Raw genomic sequence first — 21936 nt, 5'->3', positions numbered from 1 at the left:
TTGATTCATGAAAAACACATTGTTTTAAAATAAATAAATTCTTTGGCAACATGTCTGTGACTTCATCAGTGGAAAAAGTGTACATTCCCAAACATATGACCTTTAATGTTTCATCGATTAAATGTCCAGGGTGAACGACTAAACATGGCAAGGTCCTGATTCAGTATGTGATGTTTCACTGTCCTCTCGTGGGGAATCTTAAGTGTGGCACATTCAGTCTTCATCACTCCACTGTCTGCTTTAAAGGGCCAGTTCAACTAAAGTACAAGAAGACTTGGGATTGTTATAGAGTTATAACAGTAAATCTTAACAGTGGAAATGTTAAATAAAAAAAAGTATATAATAAAAATAATCTGGGAGAAAAGCGTTTATACACACTGAAAATAAATGTATATGTCAGGGTGTAGTTTACACCAGTAAAATACGGCTCTTCACTAAAACCCAGTGGTAGAAGCATGAAACTGCAACTAGATCAACTAATGCTTGTTCCTCTGAAACACCCAGTGTAATATAAATAGCTAAACATATCTTGTGATTATAAAAAATGTTTATTAGAATATTGAAAACAGTACAAAAATGTTATATCTAACCGGCGGAGTTGTTCACTACTGTACGTTATCGTTAAGGAGCACCGTTGTTACAGATGGGTCCTAGTATTGATTGTATTTTGTTTTTGATTGTTTGTGATGTTTAGCAGGTACACTTATTGATGTTTTATTTGGGTATCAATCCATACATTCTTTATGTTCACTATGTTTCTTCAACATGGTCATTTATATTGTGGGAGATATGGATGTGCAATATTTCAAGGCATTCCATCCAACTGTAGTTGCGACATTTCATATGAAAGGTGAAGTAATCATCAAAATCATTAGGGTTTATTCTGTAAGGATACATATCTGTACCAAATGATATAACGAACCATCTAAAGGGTTAGGGCACAATAAAACAAACATTTCAGAAGAACGTATTTCCGTCAGTACAAGAAGAACATGAATACATATTGTAAAGTGAAATGAGAGATATGTACATAAGCCAGTAAGCTATTGCTTTTTTTTTAACACAAAGATCATGTAACACAAGTTATATTTAAAAAGCAGCAGTCTTGAAATACTTGAAATGAATAACAGCTTACCCATTCACAGTAAAAAAGAAAGAAAAGCTGAATACTTGATATAATACAATTTAAGTTTCTCTAAGATATTAAATTGTCTCTTTGGCACATTCTTGGAGAGGCTCATCCTGAGAAATATATTTGAGAAATGTATATTAACCTGCGTAAATACATTATTGACAGTGAACAGAAGTATCACACTTCAATTGGAAAGCCTACTATGTTCAGTGGATTTTGGTGATCACGCTGTACAATTCAGCTGGATCCTCTGGTCTGGTCCTGAGAAATAAACGATAATAGCCATACAAAATCAGTGAATATATTACAAAGTTATGACATGGGGTAATGTTCCTTTGTGAGGATCTGCTCACCTCGGGGCACGACTTTTGAAGTTGACGGCAGCGTACTCCGTTGCTTCCTTTTGCTCCGTGTGTCCGAGGTGTTGACCTGCTCTCATGTTGGAGTAAAGAGGTTCTGCTCGGTTGTTGGAGAAGTGAACGCTGGCATACTGAAGGTCATCCTGCTGCTCCGGCTGTCCCTGATCCGGTAGAGGCTGCAGGGGTAAAAACACTTTCAGCTACACATTTTTACAAAATAATAGGTATTTATTTTACAGAGGAATCCATCCAGACAGAAAAAGGCCAAAGCAACAGCAGCTGTGGAAATGGTGGAGACATTTCCCTGCTTCATCAACATGATGCTTTGTGAGAGAAAAGATTAAAGGACAAAAAGTAGGAAAACTTTGGAATGTACAAGGAATTTATTTACATCCAAGACAAGAGGAGAATTTAAGGGATTGTGAGATGAATATGTTTATGTTGGTACTAATTGATGACATATGTATATACTCTCACCTCTTCCCTGTTGCCTGGGCTCTGCTCGAGCTCAGACGAGTCTCTGGAAGCCCTCTTTTTTCTGGTTAGCAGATTATATTACAAATAAATGATCAAATGTTTTAGTTCTGACAAATTCATTTTCAATGATTTAACAAACATTGATTAAGATGAACAGATCTGCTCACCTGATCCACAGGAAGACAGAGAGAGAAATGACAGCCAGGAGAACAACTGGGATTGTTACCAAAGGTAGTAGCTTCCATGATCCTGAGAAACAGTGATCAACAGAGAACAGATGGTTAATACAGCCGTGTTTCTCTAATGGGGGTATACGTACGCTGAGTGGTACTTTGGAGTACTGCAGGGGGTGTGTGAGGTTTATTTTTCTTGAATGATAAATGTTACATAAAAAATGTATTCAACACTGTAAATAAAAAACATTTTATATTCAATGTTAGAGTGCTGCAACAAATGCAGATGTGAAAACAAGCACGCTTTGTGGTTGTAGCTGAATGCATAAAATGTACCTTTCACAACAATCTGATGTAAGGTGGAGTTACGACGTCCTATCTTGTTCTGGGCTTCACAGGAATACTTCCCACTGTGATCAGCTCTGAAGCCAGTGATGGTGAAGATCTGTCCTGAAGCTTTTGGAGAGTATTCATCCTCCTTGTACCAGGTGTAGTTAGCTGCTGGGTTAGCATCACTGCTACAGGTCAGAGTCACTGAACTGCCCTCCTCTATCTTAGAGGGACTCACTAACACAGAGGGAAGCTTTGGAGCATCTGGAGATTCAGAGAGACCCATATCAATCACATCAGGATGTGATGTATGTTTCAAATGTTAAAATGGCTTTGTCACATGTTGCATTTTTGAGTTATGGCCTGCACTTTGTGGAGCAACACTTTTCAATACTATAATTTCTTATTAAATATACAACGCCAAATGAATATTAAACTATTTATTTCATTGTTGTCAACAAATAAAGAGTAACAAGTGACCCAAGAACTTTCCAGCTACATGGCATGCATCCTTTACTGCTGGGTCGCCGTCTCATCAGAACTGATGATGTTTTATACTCACACTGGACATCTACAGAGAGAGAAGAAGACTTGATCTCTCCATATTGATTCTCAGACTTGCAGTAGTAGATCCCTCTGTCCTCAGAGCTGATGGAGAATAAATGATAACTTCCTTCTGCTCCCTGAAACACTGTTTGGTTGTTCTTGTACCAGGTGTAGTTAGCTGCTGGGTTAGCATCACTGCTACAGGTCAGAGTCACTGAACTGCCCTCCTCTATCTCAGCAGAGGGACTCACTGACACAGAGGGGAGCTTTGGAGGATCTGGAGGAAATACAATAAATTAACAAAAATGAGTAAAAATACATTATGTTGATTGAGCTAAAGAAAGCAATTGTGTTGTATATATATATTTAGTTTCCTGTATTACTGCTGGTTTGAATATCCTGGACATACGTGCAGATTTGGGAGCCATTTGTAAACAAAACTTCATTTTCATCCTCTACTGTAGCTGCTCTCCATCTCATTGACCTACAGCAGCAGACTGTGAACAAGTTGCCATTGGGTGCATGATGCTTTTTAAATCATCTGGGTTTTACTCACATTTCACATCAATGAAGATGGGATCAGTTGTTCTACTCCCAACCAGATTCTCAGCTCTGCAGTAATACTGTCCAGAGTCAGAGGACTGGATGGAGCTGAGGACGAGACGTGGTTTATCACTGAAAGGAGGAGGAAGGTAAGAAGATACATTCTTCTTGTACCAGGTGTAGTTAGCTGCTGGGTTAGCATCACTGCTACAGGTCAGAGTCACTGAACTGCCCTCCACTATCTCAGCAGAGGGTCTTACTGACACAGAGGGAGACTTTGGACGGTCTGTGGGAGAAAACATACACACATTTAATTTCAAGATGAGTTTTCACAGTGGAAGATATTTTTTAATTAATAATAGTTCATTAGAAAGTGGCAGGTGGAACTTGATTTACTTTTGTATTAGAAACTGACGAAGAAGAGTAAATATACTGTTGAATGCTTAATAATGTTTTTATTTATGAATATTTTCACCTTAACTAAAACTCATGGTGAATGTAAACACATGCAGCTTTGACTTTGACCAGAGGTTGGAGCCTTTATGTAGGATTTGCTTAAAGGTAAGCTTCAGGTAATAAGAATCATGTGTGTGTGGAGAGCAAACCGTTTTTTGACTGCTTGACGTTTTGCTGAAAGACAACTGGCATTGTGTTCATAATACTTTGGTACGCATACATGCGATTCTGTCAAAAAAATATTACTATCAAAAGATAATGAGTGCACACATTGGTCACTACACATATTTAGAAGGAGAGCGATAATCTTCACGTCATTTAACACATTTTTCCTTTTTTATTCTGTAGACTGCAGCTGTTATTGTTGAAATATATCTTATTATCTATATTTTAAATCAGACTGAACAAAATCTACAGCCCATAAACATCTTATGAATATAATTCAGAAGACACAGGAAATGAAGACACTGAACCAGGATCTTTGGAGACTGACAGGTCTGCTGGCGACCTCTGGTGGGTAAATAATAAAGAACGAGTGCAATCATGTAATGTCAGTGAAAGACTGTAAGTCAACTCACACACTGAAGGAGAGGGGAAGTTCTCATATCCCTTCAAAGCACAGGAATAATTGTCTGCAGGACCATAACTGAAGTCTGCATAAGAAGATGTGTCTTCCTTTACTTCCTGTCTGTTCTTAGACCAGATGTAGGAAGTTTGACCAGATGGACAACTGCTGAGACATTGAAGGCGAGTAGACCAACGTGATCGGCTCACTTGCACCTGGAGATCTGAATGCAGGTAGAAATATATAAAAAAGATCAATCATGTTTATGTATAGAAATGAAAATAAAATGTTAAATGTTTGAGGACATTTTCAGATACCTGTGACGGACAAAGTGACTGGAAGACCCGTGTATGCATCTAGGTTTGTTTTGATCCTGAACTTGTACACAGCTGAGTCGCTCTCTGTCAGGTTTTTGATTCTCAGAGTGCAGATGTCGTTTTCACAGAGATCCTCGTCTACACGACCTGCATACTCTGAGACTGTGGTCAAATCTACAGGTTCACCATCTTTCTGTTTAGTGAACCAGAATGTTTTCTCCACTGTGTTTTCACTACCTTTCCATATGGATGGGTATGTGTAGCTGCAGCTTATCTCCACTGTTGATCCTTTCACTGCACAGATCTCAGTAGAAGTGCAAGTCACTCCCCACTCATCCTGACCCTGAACCACTGTAACACAGAGCACATCAAAAACTATAATCAAAGTTAATTAATTAAATTAACAATTAGTAATGGATACAATTATGAAAATAGATTTGGGGTAAATGTAACCAGGAGAAGCTTTTACATCTCCGAGTATCAGCAGTTATTATCATAAACTCTAACTATAACTATAGCTGAACTGAAAATTAGAATTTTACGAGATATTTATCAGAGTTCATCATTGTAGGGATGCAGGAATACCTAAGGATAGAATAGAGGACGTACATGTTGCCTGTGGGAAAGAGAAACTCCTTCTGAAGGGAACACAGGGATTGTAGCCTGCAGACTATTTACATGCACATAAACCTATATAACACACTACAGAAGACCCCTTTCCTTTTGAATTTACATCATCAATTCATGTTCAGGGATCACATTAATTATACAGGTCTGTGCTTTTCTTGTTCAGTTTCCTCCTTGTTCACTCTGTGTTCAGGGTGCTGAGGACTTAAGTGTTCATTGTAAATGTAAATGCAGAACACTGAGTGAGCTGCTTCTCTCTGATATACAGATAAGACAAAAGCTGAGGACTGCTATCAACTCAGAGTGAGGAAATAAAGCACTGATGTCAGAGATTAGAGAATGAACGAACAGCATTTGGTTCAGAGGTATGGCGACATAAGGGAGGTTGAGAGACAGTACGTAATGTCTTAAGGAATTTGAACACAGTTAATTAATGCAGAATACAACAGAAAAGTACATTGACCAACACAGGGAAAGATATTCCCAATATCCATTACAAGTGTCACAAAAAAAACATTTTTAGGTGTTTCCAAATTCTATACACAATTTAAATGCATTGCTTTTGGGAAGTTTGAATTTCATAAAACTCAGATCTACTCATTTACACACATGATTTGCTTTGAATGTAAGTGTAGATGTACAGTACCTGACACAGAGAGCAGGAAGACAACTAATCCACTCGCTGCTGCAGTTAAACTCATAGCTGCTCGTCTCATCTCTGTGAGACTATAAAACATGTCAGATTAAATAATGTTCACAGGAGGTATACAGAATCATTACATCAATAAACTGTTTCTACTCACAGTGAAGGAGGAACCATGTGTTCAAAGATGTCTTTCCTCTGTCACCAATGAGCAGAAGACGGATATCAGGCTGGTTAACAACCACATTTCCTTCCTCTTTAGATAATTAATATGCATGATGAGCCATATGCCAGTCACACCCATCACATAGGAAAGGTGTGTTTATCTTGCACGCTCAAAACATAACGAAACAGACTAAAGTCACAAGAAAAAACACTTTCTGCCAATATACCACTGACACCTGAAAAGAGCATTTTAAATGATAAGGGTAAAAGAGTTGATCTCTATGAGCACTGAGGAAGTCACACAGTCTGCAGGTGTAGTGAAGGAACAGGAATGCATTAACCTGTGAAACCACGAGGCAGTTTTACTGAACAGGATGAAGAGCACAGTATTGATTATAAGAGAGACTGGAAAATTACATATCATTTTTTCTTGGTTTGATTCTTATCTCTGTGGTCAGGTTGCTTCTAAGAAATGCAGAACACTGAGACAAACTTAGTGGCAAACCAACATGAACATGTCACCACATAATCAAGTGAACTGGTATGGTTAAGAAGACACATTATGGGGATATGTTGATGTTAATTAGAAAGACAATTTTAAATGACTTGGGCTTGTTTGGGTTGATAAGTTAAATAATATGCAAGCAGATATGTCCTATATTTTAAATTGAAATAAAACGACCCGACACCATGCAGCAAACTTTATTATCAATTATCTGCATGTTTAGATACCAATGGAGGTAAGAGAGGAAATAAGTATTTTTGTAGGTTGGGTTAACTGATCTTTTAAAGCAGACGGTGGAGTGATACGGAGGGATGAAGCCTGAATGTGCCACACTTAAGATCCCCCACTAGAGGACAGTGAAACATCAGATACTGAATCAGGACCCTGAAACACATTTGATATCCATCAAGACTGCAGCATAGATTGTAGCTTAACCAAAACTATTTCCGTCACTGAAGAGCAGGACTGTGGCTGTGCTGTGATCACACACTTTACTCACCCAGTAAAGAGGCACTTCAATATTTAAATCTGCCTGTTTTCACCTTGTTGGCAAATAATGGACTTTCATAATTTTGTCATCTGTTTGCAGTGTTTTCTTACCAAGCGAACGCATGCAATTCCAACTATTTTATCATCACATGTTATGGCATTAGTATGGACAAGAGTTGTGGTGAGTCTCTTTTATTCACAAAAACATTACAGAACAGAACAAGAAAAATATAAACACGTGAAATACAGAACAAAGAGAAGATTAATTGCAACAGGTGGAAACAACGAAGCAAGATAAACAATTGTTATCAGCTCTGGAGGTCTTTTTTCAAAAAATCTTCACCAATTTGACAACATGTAAAGCATTGAGCTGCAAATACTCAAAGCACAACAAATGATGATGATGGACACATCGGCAGGGCCTTCGTGTGCTGCACTTCCACGGAGGACAGCGGTTTTCATGACGTGCTCAGCATAGTCCTCTCTGACGATTTCTTTGCTCACATCCTGTCAAAACATGTGAATCGGTGTTGAGATACACTATACTGTACATGTTTTCTTTGAAGTGACTGAATATGCAAAAGGTGATTCATTAGGTTAAAGCGGCCATTTAATAGGGCTGAACAATCAATCAAAATGTTATCGAAACTGCAATATTGCCTACAACAATTTTCAAATCGCAGCAGGTGCAATATTTGTAAAAGGAAAAATGTGTGTCAACGTAGCATTTTAAATGTAATATTGTCGTGCTGCAGAGATGCCTACACATCATATTCTACAGTCTAAAGAAAACATTTTTGTTTGCTACAAATCCTCGCAAAAATCACACCATGATCATTTTAATATTTTTCAATGAAAATGAGAATAATGATGATCATCTCCTGATATCGCAATTGCAATATCAGTTAAAATAATTGCAATTAGATATTTTTCAAAATCGTTCAGCCCTAATATTTAACTAACTATTGATGTTATAGTTTCCTTCCTTTTGTAGATAAAGACGGGGTAAGTTATGTAGGGAATTTGTAGTCACTTTTATTTATTGGTTAAAAAATCTGCTTTGTTCCAAGCAGGAAGTAAAAGCTGGTATAGTGCTGGATTCAGTGTAGCAAAAATGAGGTGGGATCGGAGGTTTAAAGGCTCAAATCTTCAATTCTACTGAAAACCAAATTATGAATCAGAATGTAAAAGAAGATCATTAGAAAAATAATGAAAAAAATAATGAATGGAATAAAGTAACATGTTTGCTTTTATTTTAAATATATTAAATACCAATTTATTTAATCTAAATGTTAAACTTAATTAAAAGGACATGCCTTTTCCACATACTGGCATGAGTCACTAACTTGTAGAGATATCCATGTACAAATATTGAAGAATAGACAACATGTTTATGGATACAACAATCATCAGAACACTTACCTGGTAGTCTTTGATGAGTTCCTCTGTAGACTCTCCAAGGAACTCCATCAAGCAGTGGATGATGGCATCTCGTCTATCTTCTACATGTTGCTGTTAAAACCGACAAGTACATTATTGTAGAGAGAAAGCAAAATATGTTGCCTAATGGTCAATTGAACCTGCTACAAAAGAAGGCTCCAACTAAGTGCAAGGATGCAAAGCAGGATCAAGCTGTTCAGGGCCATGTTGAGAATGTTTCCTGTGTCTATGAGTAACAAAGGTTGAATATATGTTTGTACTGAAGCTGCAATCTTTGAATACACACGCAACTACTTCAAACTTCCTCAAATGGCTACCAAGATGTTCAAGATATATCCTCCCTGAATGAAAACAACTAGAATTGCATAGTAGACAATTAAATGAAAGACCTGGTGTTACTGACTCTGTGTGCTGTCGGGACAAATGGGCACGAAGGGCATTACATGTTTTAAACGAACAAGGGCAATCTGTATAAAGACAAAGGACTGAGTGGCAGCGGCCACCATTTACATGTTTTAGCCTGTAGTGCTTTAACAATCCTATCCTTTTGTTCGATTTAAAGCTACATATTTTGCACACCCCTCTGGTGGAAACTGAAAAAAACACAAATTATTTCAATCTTTAAACCTCTTGAAACTAAACCATGTTACAAAAACATTTCTATGTCAACTTAAACTTCTAACAGTACTGAGTTGATCAACTTACTCTGCATTAACTGTCAAAGACGAAATTGCTGAATGACTCAATTTCCCTTAATATACATTCAGAGCAATTTTTCTCATGTAAAATGTAATTTAAAAAATAATTCTATCACACATGTATACATACAACTTGTCACTGCATTCAAGGCTAATCAATACGCAAAGTAAAAATAACTTAACAATAATACTTTTATCCAAAGTACAACCTTTCAATACAATGACAGACCTCAGGTTCTTCATAACTGCTTTACCCATAGCTTCTTAACCTCATTGTGTTTTTCCAATTTTAGTAAATGTATCACTACATTTTAATAGACAGGATGCATTACTAAACTGGACCCTTTATCACAACTGTGAACATCAGGCTCATAGCCATTTACAAAAGTAGTTTGTCAAAGGACACATTATAAAAAAGCTGGAACATTATCTGTGTTAATTTAGTCTGGAAATATGTCCTTACACATATAGTCTTAAATTTAAATAATACACTGTCAACACCACTTTGCTGCTTAGAGTTGACATGCTGGCACATATGCATTTCTAATAATTGTGTTTGTTAATTATAACCACGAAATGTTGAGATACAGCCAGGTGAAGTGGTCTGTGGCTACTGAGTCTTTTTTACTATCATTTTCTTTGTGTTGTACCAAAGTACAAAAGATACGTGATTAAATATCATGCACATTATTAAACATTATACATTTAAGACGATTAACTGTCAGTAGCACTTGTCCATCTATTTTATTCATAGATTATTTTCTGACAATTTGGAACTCATACTAGACATTCACTGTCATCATGGTTTACAGCTTACCCGACTCCACTCAGACAGCAGCATTTATACCTCTCTGAGCTCTGCCACACCCTATCCCTTCCTCCGCCACCCAATGCACACTAAACGCTACTTAAAGGCTGTGCTAATCTGCTATTTTTCGACAGTATTTACATTTAGCTTTGGTTTGTATGGTGTTGACTGAAGACTAAGTGTGACCACATGACTTATCGATGTGACTGAAATTTGGTCGGTAACAGATTAAGAATGTTGGTTTTGACGACTTTTCAATTTACCTAGCCCTACACAATATACAATTATTTGTAAAGTTACCTCCATGGTCAGGTGTCTTGTCTTGCTGCAGAGACTCACTGCTGGAGGCAACACCAACCATCAAATGCAATGTTGCCTAAGAACAAAATTGAAAAGGGAAGGGAACAGATAAGCATGATTAGCTAACATAATGCAAGCACATCTGGTCAGCCCTATATCATTAAAGTCACTGTTACTATAGAATAAATTGCAATTAATATAAAGTTGCAATTAATATAAAGTTGAATACAGTAAAAAAGGGTGAATATATATATATATATACAGAAATTACATACATACAGAAATTGTATTGTTATCAGTGGCGGCAGTCAATTTCTCTTGATGTGTTTGCAAAATATATTTTTCTGTCCTCAAAAATGTTCAATTGCGCACTCAATAAAATGTTCAATGCTCAAAATGTTTCATTGCATGCTCAGGATAGAGGCACAAAAATAACGCCATTGTGTGAGGAGGACCTGCTGCAGGATTTCCGCCCCGTGTAGCGAGTGATTTTAGGATCAAACATTCAGAGTGCATTTTGGACTTCTGAACACTTTGTTTGCTGGGAGAAATGTTTTAACACTAAAAACTTAGTCTGAAGTGTTTCTGCTGATTCAGTCTCCGTGTGTCAGCAGTCTCTGCCGTCAGAACAAAGTGAACACATCGGGCCGAGGCAAACACTCAGACACACTCACCTTTTAAATCGCGCTGTTCATATTTAACTGTAAATATAATATTCCTTGACCACTTTTTACTTCTCTAGGCTGCAGTGAAACTGACCGCATCACGTAGCGTCGCACATACTGTTGAGTATTTCTTTTATCGAGCTGGAGCCATGAACACCCCCCTCCCCCTGAAATAAAAAACGATTAAAATGTTTTTAAAAATCTATGGAGGGCGCCAGTGCCATAGTTTCCATTATAAACTGCGAATGTCGTCCTAGCCGACAACTTTGAAGCTTCAAATAAGCCAGTAAAAAATATATATTATATCTGATGTGTTCAACTTGCATGAAACTGGACTAAGTTTGCTAGCACGATAACGAGCTAGTTAGCGGGCTAATCTGTCGGCTAATGTTAGCTAACTTAGCCTTACATTTTTAATAACCAAATACTGACTTCAGCTGACAAGCTAACAGGAATGTAACAAGTTAACCAAGCACATAAACATACTCACATGACTCCACATCCACGAATATTCACATGAAATGGTTGACCAAGCAGTCTTCCACTCAAATGTCAACCTTCTGAGTCCTGGACTGTCCGTGTCTGTGGGAGCAACTTGCGCGGGAACAAACTCTCCTCTCTCTGACGTCACCCACAGTTAACTTGCAAATGCCACACAGAGAAAGAAGTACAAGACAAATATGATTCTCACTCTGTTGTCAATTAATTACGCATGACCACAGCAAATAGTATGCTTTGAATTAGTGATCTATTCCAAACATTTAAATCCCTTATTTCCTTGTCAAATCAGGTGGAATGTATAATATGGAATATCCTCTTATATAAATATTTTTATTTTCTTCTCCAGATGCTCCCAGAACCAATTTTTCCCAACGACTTCTGCTCAGTTGTGCCCTGACCATCTCAACTTTATGTCCTGTGACACTGATACTGTTGAGCTCATAGAGGGAAGCCGCCACCGTGAGGAGAACTTACAGCAAAAACGCCATCTAACATCTCAATAAATGGCCTTGTCTTTAACTTGATATTCTGTTCTGAAGTAGCGGAGAGGAAGCCCACATATGTTTTTTCCATTAGCTTAACAAAACAGAGATAACTCTTACCTTATGCAAAGGGAAAAATATGTTCTCTTTACTGTACAAGAGATGATATAAAGGTCCCCTTTCTGATTGGCTGAAACACCAAACAGATCATTGCAGCATCCCATAATCTTCTCTGTTTCAGCCCTGTTTCAAAAGTGCTGATTCTGTGTCTGTAGCTTTAAATGCTAATGAGCTGCTGCTGGCCACGCCCCTCTGCGAGATGATTGGTTGAAAATAACCACAATGGTGCTCTAGGAGGAGAGTCAGGTGATAAGGTGGGGGCGGGGGGGTTACCTTGGTTGGTTATTGGCTAATGGATACATAATCCAAAAAAACATGTGGCCAAAATCTGATCCGCTAATTTAAGATGTACAAGGTTTTTATAAAGATGGATCAGGACAAAAAGAGAGAAAACAATGTTCCTGAAACTTTCAGAGTCTGTTCAGACAGAGGGGACATACTGTATATGATGTATTAAAGACATGAATAAGTATATTTTGCACAATAGTTTATCTTTAATTGCTATGAGCACTTGCAATGTAAAAGAAAGAAAACATTTTGACCCCTCTCTCGCATCAAGGATGAAAACTGCACACTCTTGTTTGCCTCATAAGTGACTGAAACAAAACAAGCTCATAGGTTTGTGTATGTAGCTGAATGCATAAAACGTACCTGCCACAACACTCAGGTGAAAGGTGGAGTTACTACGTCCCATTTTGTTCTGGGCTCCACAGGAATAGTTCCCACTGTGTTCAGCTCTGAAGTCAGTGATGGTGAAGATCTGTCCTGAAGCTTTTGGAGAGTCTTCATTCTCCTTGTACCAGGTGTAGCTAACTGCTGGGTTAGCATCACTGCTACAGGTCAGAGTCACTGAACTGCCCTCCTCTATCTCAGCAGAGGGACTCACTGACACAGAGGGAGGCTTTGGAGCATCTGGAAAAGGATATGGACGATAGTATTCAAATATTAAGACATGTTATCACACATGATTGACTTTTTTTATAATAAATGTAAGTTCATCTTTGGTATTGTTATATTGTAATGTAGATCCTTGTGCTGTCACAAATGAGACTCCATTCCATTTACGTTTCTTGCACTATTTATTTTTATTTTCTTGCACATTTTGCAACATTCTCTTGCACTATTGTATTTCTATTCTGTTATTTCTTTCACTATTTTCATTTTATTTGTTTTATCTTGAATCCTGACAGCCAATTACACAACTTTTTTTTTAAGACTGAACACAATTCTTTCTTTATCAGTCTCATATTATTGTGACATTGTATCAATGCATGTTTCAGCTGCCACTCTAAAGCCCTTATGTGGTGCTTTTCATTCTGCAGTAATGTACATTCCCAAAGATATTGATATTGAAGTGACTGTTATTTTGTATATATTGATTGTTGTGTTTTTTTATCTTAATGTCTGCATATGTAAAGTGTCTGTTGACTGTGTATATATAGGATATGTATATTTTATACATATTTGTATACATATCTGTATATTGTATAATTGTATTTTTGTGTTCGGGATTGTTGGAAATGTCATTTCGATCTCTCTGTCTGTAAACACCAACTGAAAGATTGACATTAAAGTTGACTTTGACTGCACAAACTACAATTGTAAATAATCATAATACTTATCATAGTGAGCTGTATAACATATCTTTGTGTAAGGCATGATTGACACTGAGTTTTATTTAGTATTAATAATATTTGTTTACCCACTTTGACTGCTTCCTTGTTGTCCTTTAATTTATTTATTAATAAATAATGTTAATTAATGGCTGTTTTAACCGAGGTTGCAAAATCAAGTTTCTATAAATAATACACCTGCCTCCATATTAACATTCAGGAGAGTTAAGGTTAAATCTGATAAAGTAATTGTATTGTAATGCCAGTGTGTGTGTGTGTGTGTGTGTGTGTGTGTGTGTGTGTGTGTGTGTATATATACGAGTTAACTCACACACTGCAGGAGAGGGGAACTTCTCATGTCCTTTCAGAAGCACAGGAATATCTGTTTGCAGAACCAAAGGTGACTAAACGAGTAGAAGATGTTCCTGTCCGAGTTTTCTCTCCGTTCTCGTACCAGATGTAATGATCAGAGGGTACTCGACAACTGCTCTGACATTTCAGCTCTGCCCGGTTAGTATATTTGGGTTCAACCTGCACCATGAGATCTGAGGCCTGTACTACGAAGCTGGATTTTCACTTAGCCGGCTAAATTCAGGGAAATCTCGGGCTTTCCGGTCCTACGACGCTGGTTCTCTTTTTAGCAGGCTAGATTTCCATGGTAACTTATGCTGAGCGGCAAACCTGCTCCGGAGCAGGTTAGGTGGCAGGCTAAGAGATAAACTCAGTGAAAGCACTGCCTGCTGACCAATCAGAGCTCCGTGTGCGATCAAGTCATATTACAGGATAGAGGAAATACAGAAAAACTGCCGTTGCAGGAAAGACGGCCGGCCAAAATCAACTGACTGTGTGAACGTGAAAATTAATAGAATATCCCCTCCCATCTTCAGAGCAATCTGACTATTATAATATTAGCGTTAAGAAAGCTTACTTAAATATCTGCCACGACATAAGTAACCGGATCAGAGTAACATTAAGTACAGTCCGCGGCACTGTGAGTGCAGACGTCGATGTGTGCCATTATCATTCATATCATATCACATCATAATGTATCATATATTTCCTTATGAGTCAGCTTCTTGAGCCGTATCTGGCCGTGCAACACTCACAGTGTCACATACTGTATGCAGAAGTATTATTTTAAGCAACACATTAAGTTGACGAACCACTCGAGTCAAATTCTCCTAATTAAAGTCAGTTCCACTCGTGTCTTGGACGGGGCAGTGATTTCATAAACCTGTTAATGTACGCATTCAAACACTTTTTCTTTTACCAGCTGTATTCACCTTGCAGGTGCAGCTATGTAGCTTTTATCCTGGATAAAGTGTTTAAGACATGGATGTTTAAAGTTTAACTTCTTCATATTTGACTAATATTAAAGTTCACTTTTCATTCAGGAAGTATGACGCTGCGCTGTCAGTACGCTTGTCCGTGTTTGAGATTGGTCGAATGCTCCAAATACCACCCCTTTCATGTGAACGCGCACCTAACTAGATAGGACACGGCTGGCTTGAGCGATCCACTTGATAACCGGCGTCGTAGTACAGCTTAGCGCCAGCGCGTATGTTTTGGCTTAGGCCAACCGGCTAACTCCAACATATCCAGGTTAGGTTGAACCAGCTTCGTAGTACAGGCCTCTGGATTTGAGAAGATGGAACGTAATTGTTTTTTTTCAGACAAAACTGTCAACATGCATTGATACACATTTATATTATTGTTTTCTATATTGAACATTCAGATATATTGTAGCACCTCACATTGCAACAATATTGATTTCAATTTGTAAAAAACTGCAATGTACATGAAATAAAATAGATGCTTTCAGGCAAAACAAGACGGTGATCAGGATTTTTCAAATGTTATTTATTATGAAATTCAAAATACAAAATGTCCACAAGAACTCTTATCCTATACTTCTGTATATTCACAAATTCCACAGATAAAAAATCAGCATGCATATTTAAAGCAGTATGTTAAAGCACCTGACCAGTAGCTGACCTTAAAACACATCATGTTTGACACCTCGACATGATTCACTTCAAGCTGCCAGCAGCTCATTCTTATAAACCTACATGCTAATAAACTCCAACCTGCTGCTGCTACTGAAAACTGACAATAAAAACTTTGGGAGTAAATATATAAATGTAAATATAAGAAAATCACAGAAACTTTGTGTAAAGTTACAGCTGGAACTGTGATCTTAAATGTGGAGTGGGCCTGTTTGATCTGATGCAGGAGGCTCTAACCTGACTGGACTTCACACCATGTCTCCCTGCTCCTCTGTGTCTTTTGTCTGTGCTGCAGTGTCTGAGTCGTTCTCATACTCGGGGATAGAGCAAGACATCAGGCTCTTTATCATGAACTGTATATATTATCATAAACTATCAAAAATGTAATACATTTGAAGTCATTGTTTTATGACCAAATGCATTACTGGTTTCCACTCAGCAAGTTGTCAACAAAACACAGGTGCATTTAACTCCTCTTTTTCAGAGCATTTATGGGACAAATTATAACCTCTCCCTCACACCTCTATCTCTTCAGGTTCACGTGCTTCAGTGGTGGAGCTCAGAGCTTTCTTCTTCCTGGATTGAAAACAACAACAAGTGCAGAATTCATGACATTGAAACTTGTGGATGTTATAAGAGAATAAATAAATGGTTGATGAACTGATGTATTTCTAGTCTTGTACCTGATCCACAGACTCAGGAGACACACAGGAATCAGCATCAAGACCCCCAGAGTCGTCATGATAATCACTATCATTGTTGAACTCCCTAGAAACGTGATTACATATGTGATACACCTCAGTAGTAGATTAATATATCCCTTCAGTCAGTGTCATCCACTTCTAACACCATGGACGTTTCTCCCTGAACAACAACAGTTTTCAGTTGTTTGAATCAATTCTGGTGAATGTAGAGAACTTACCTGTTCCAACACTCAGATGAAAGGTGGAGTTACTATGTCCTAACTTGTTCAGGGCTCCACAGGAATAACTCCCACTGTGTTCAGCTCTGAAGTCAGTGATGTTGAAGATCTGTCCTGAAGCTTTTGGAGAGTCTTCATCCTCCTTGTACCAGGTGTAGTTAGCTGCTGGGTTAGCATCACTGCTACAGGTCAGAGTCACTGAACTGCCCTCCTCTATCTCAGAGGGACTCACTGACACAGAGGGAGGCTTCGGAGCATCTGGAGATTCAGAGAGACCCATATCAATCACATCAGGATGTGATGAATGTTTCAAATGTTAAAATGGCTTTGTCACATGTTGCATTTCAGAGTTATGACCTGCACTTTGTGGAGCAATACCTTTCAATACTATGATTTTTGTTAAATATACAACGCCACATGAATATTAAACTATTTATTTCATTGTTGTTAACAAATAAAGAGTAACAAGTGACCCAAGAACTCTCCAGCTACATGGCATGCATCCTTTACTGCTGGGTCGCCGTCTCATCAGAACTGCTGATGTTTTATACTCACACTGGACATCTATAGAGAGAGAAGAAGACTTGATCCCTCCATATTGATTCTCAGACTTGCAGTAGTAGATCCCTCTGTCCTCAGAGCTGATGGAGGTGAAATGATAACTTCCTTCTGCTCCCTGAAACACTGTTTGGTTCTCCTTGTACCAGATATAGTTAGCTGCTGGGTTAGCATCACTGCTACAGGTCAGAGTCACTGAACTGCCCTCCTTTATCTCAGCAGAGGGACTCACTGACACAGAGGGGAGCTTTGGACCATCTGGAGGAAAGAAAAATGAGTACAAATACAGACTGTGAACAAAGTTGTCACTGGTAGCATGATGCTTTTCAAATAATCTGCGTTTTACTCACATTTAACATCAATAAAGATGGATTCAGATCTTGTACTCCCAAGCAGATTCTCAGCTGTACAGTAATACTGTCCAGAGTCAGAGGACTGGATGGAGCTGAAGATAAGACGTGGTTTCTCATTGAGAGGAGGAAGGTAAGAAGATCCATCCTCCTTGTACCAGGTGTAGTTAGCTGTTGGGTTTTCATCATTGCTACAGGTCAGAGTCACTGAACTGCCCTCCTCTATCTCAGCAGAGGGAGGCTTTGGACGGTCTGTGGGAGAAAACATACACAGATTTAATTTCAAAATGAGTTTTCACAGTGGAAGATATTTTTTAATGAATAATAGTTCATTTCAGGTGGAACATGATTTACTTTTGTATTAAAAACTGACGAAGAAGAGTAAATATATATATTAACTAAAACTCATGGTGAATGTAAACACATGCAGCTTTGACTTTGACCAGAGGTTGTAGCCTTAATGTAGGATTTGCTTAAAGGTAAGCTTCAGGTAATAATAATCATGTGTGTGTGGAGAGCAAACCGTTTTTTGACTGCTTGACGTTTTGCTGAAAGACAACTGGCATTGTGTTCATAATACTTTGGTACGCATACATGCTATTCTGTCAAAAAAATATTACTATCAAAAGATAATGAGTGCACACATTGGTCACTACACATATTTAGAAGGAGAGCGATAATCTTCATGTCATTGAACACATTTTTCCTTTTTTATTTTATAGACTGGAGCTGTTATTGTTGAAATATATCTATTTGAAATCAAACTGAACAAAATCTACAGCCCATAAACATCATGTAAATATAATTCAGAAGACACAGGAAATGAAGACACTGAACCAGGATCTTTGGAGACTGACAGGTCTGCTGGCGACCTCTGGTGGGTAAATAATAAAAAAACAGTGCAATCATGTCATGTCAGTGAAAGACTGTAAGTCAACTCACACACTGAAGGAGAGGGGAAGTCCTCATATCCCTTCAAAGCACAGGAATAACTGTCTGCTGAATCATAACTGAAGTCTGCATAAGAAGATGTGTCTTCCTTCACTTCCTGTCTGTTCTTAAACCAGATGTAGGAAGTATGACCAGGTGGACAACTGCTGAGACACTGAAGGAGAGCAGAAGATCCTGATCTGCTCATCTCCACCTGGAGATCTGAATGCAGGTAGAAATATAAAAAAAAGATCAATCATGTTTATGTATAGAAATGAAAATAAAATGTTAAATGTTTGAGGACATTTTCAGATACCTGTGACGGACAAAGTGACTGGAGGACCCCAGTATGTATCTCGGGTTGTTATGATCCTGAACCAGTACTCAGCTGAGTCGCTCTCTGTCAGGTTTCTGATTCTCAGAGTGCAGGTGTTGTTTTCACAGAGATCCTCTACACGACCTGCATACTCTGAGACTGTGGTCAGATCTACACGTTCACCACCTTTCTGTTTAGTAAACCAGAATGTTTTCTCAACTGTGTTTTCACCATCATCCCATGTAGACGGGTATGTATAGGTGCAGTTTATCTCCACTGTTGATCCTTTCACTGCACAGATCTCAGTAGAAGTGCAAGCCACTCCCCAGTCATTCTGACCCGGAACCACTGAAACACAGAGCACATCAGAAAGTAGAATCAAAGTTAATGACTTAAGTTAACAATCAATTGGTGAGAAAAAGTGGATCAAATGAATTATGATTTTGAGGTATATGTAACCAGGACAAGCTTTTAGATCTCCAACTATCAGCAGTCATTGCTATAACATTGTCTTTATCTTCATCTATTAACTAGAGCTGAACTGAAAATTGTATTTATCACAGTGATCATTGTTTGGACGCAGGAATATTTCCTAATTTTGTATCAACATTTATTTAAGAATTGGACCTTAAAAGGGTTGTTTATGTGTCAGATAAAATGTTTTAAAAATATAAAACATGTCACACACCTAAGGATAGGATAGAGGAGGTACATGTTGGCCAACAGTTAATTCCTTTTACAGCAGTTTACAACTGCTGCAATGAAAACGTTGTTATTCCTGAACCAAAACCGGTAGATTTGAAGTCCAAACACAGAGCTTTTCTTTGGTAAAAGATAGTCTGACGATGCCTTAAAGAGGATATATAATGCTCATTTTCAGGTTCATGTCAGTATGTAGTGTCTCTCCATGTCTCCATGCTTTAATGTTCAAAAAGTTCTTTATTGTTCTCATACTGCCTGTGCTGAAGCACCTCTTTTCACCCTCCAACCATTTTGAATGTACATCAATGAATGTTCAGGGATCACATTAATTATACAAGTCTGTGCTTTTCTTGTTCAGTTTCCTCCTTGTTCACTCTGTGTTCAGGGTGCTGAGGACTTAAGTGTTAAAAGTAAATATAAATGCAGAACACTGAGTGAGCTGCTTCTCTCTGATATACAGATAAGACAAAAGCTGAGGACTGCTATCAACTCAGAGTGAGGAAATAAAACACTGATGTCAGAGATTAGAGAATGAACGAACAGCATTTTGTGCAGAGGTATGGCGACATAAGGGAGGTTGAGAGGCAGTACGTAATGTCTTGAGGAATTTGTACATAGTTACTTTATGCAAAATACAACATTAAAGGAGGCGTGTGGCGCAATGGATAGAGCCTTGGTATGGGGATCAGATGGTCACAGGTTCAAACCCCACTGCAGTCAGCATGTCGTTGTGTCCCTGGGCAAGACACTTCACTCCAAATTGCTCCTGTGGGGATTGCCCACAGTATTGAGTATGTAAGTCGCTTTGGATAAAAGCGTCTAACAAGTGACATGTAATGTAATTAAAGTACATTGACCAACACAGGGAAAGATATTCCCAATATCCATTACAAGTGTCACAAAAAAACTGAACATTTCTAGTTGTCTCCAAATTCTATACACAATTTAAATGCATTGCTTTTGGGAAGTTTGAATTACACAAAACTCAGATCTACTCATTTACACACATGATTTGCTTTGAATGTAAATGTAGATGTACAGTACCTGACACAGAGAGCAGGAAGACAACTAATCCACTGGCTGCTGCAGTTAAACTCATAGCTGCTCCTCTCATCTCTGTGAGACTATAAAACATGTCAGATTAAATAATGTTCACAGGAGGTATACAGAATCATTACATCAATAAACTGTTTCTACTTACAGTGAAGGAGGAACGATATGTTCAAAGATGCCTTTCCTCTGTCGCCAATGAGCAGAAGATGGATATCAGGCTGGTTAACATACACAATTACTTCCTCTTTAGATAATTAATATGCATGATGAGCCATATGCCAGTAACACCCATCACATAGGAAAGGTGGGTTTATCTTGCACGCTCAAAACATAACGAAACAGACTAAAGTCACAAGAAAAAACACTTTCTGCCAATATACCACTGACACCTGAAAAGAGCATTTTAAATGATAAGGGTAAAAGAGTTGATCTCTATGAGCACTGAGGAAGTCACACAGTCTGCAGGTGTAGTGAAGGAACAGGAATGCATTAACCTGTGAACCACGAGGCAGTTTTACTGAACAGGATGAAGAGCACAGTATTGATTATAAGAGAGACTGGAAAATTACATATCATTTTTTCTTGGTTTGATTCTTATCTCTGTGGTCAGGTTGCTTCTAAGAAATGCAGAACACTGAGACAAACTTAGTGGCAAACCAACATGAACATGTCACCACATAATCAAGTGAACTGGTATGGTTAAGAAGACACATTATGGGGATATGTTGATGTTAATTAGAAAGACAATTTTAAATTACTTGGGCTTGTTTGGGTTGATAAGTTAAATAATATGCAAGCAGATATGTCCTATATTTTAAATTGAAATAAAACGACCCGACACCATGCAGCAAACTTTATTATCAATTAGCTGCATGTTTAGATACCAATGGAGGTAAGAGAGGAAATAAGTATTTTTGTAGGTTGGGTTGACTGATCTTTTAAAGCAGACGGTGGAGTGATACGGAGGGCCTGAATGTGCCACACTTAAGATCCCCCACTAGAGGACAGTGAAACATCAGATATTGAATCAGGACCCTGAAACACATTTGATATCCATCAAGACTGCAGCATAGATTGTAGCTTTACCAAAACTATTTCTGTCAGTGACGAGCAGGACTGTGGCTGTGCTGTGGTCACACACTTTA

General features: G+C 38.1%; 1 protein-coding gene across 1 annotated transcript; it reads right to left on the bottom strand.

The window, feature by feature from the left end:
- Positions 1–1338: 1338 nt before the first annotated feature.
- On the bottom strand, positions 1339–21154 carry LOC117481993 (B-cell receptor CD22-like). Its single transcript, XM_034129937.1, has 13 exons — positions 20940–21154; positions 20783–20862; positions 19037–19384; positions 18733–18942; positions 17791–18042; positions 17438–17698; positions 13201–13253; positions 3574–3793; positions 2478–2639; positions 2136–2217; positions 1969–2029; positions 1486–1667; positions 1339–1393 (listed from the first exon to the last, which is right to left on the bottom strand). The coding sequence occupies exons 2-13, from the start codon at positions 20850–20852 to the stop codon at positions 1339–1341; spliced, it is 1956 nt and encodes a 651-aa protein (XP_033985828.1). The 5' UTR covers positions 20853–20862; positions 20940–21154.
- Positions 21155–21936: the final 782 nt, after the last annotated feature.

Source organism: Trematomus bernacchii, unplaced genomic scaffold (genome assembly GCF_902827165.1).
Source record: "Trematomus bernacchii unplaced genomic scaffold, fTreBer1.1, whole genome shotgun sequence".
Lineage (NCBI taxonomy): Eukaryota > Metazoa > Chordata > Actinopteri > Perciformes > Nototheniidae > Trematomus > Trematomus bernacchii.
Note: the sequence above shows the minus strand (reverse complement) of the source record. Positions and strands in the feature narration are given on the sequence as shown.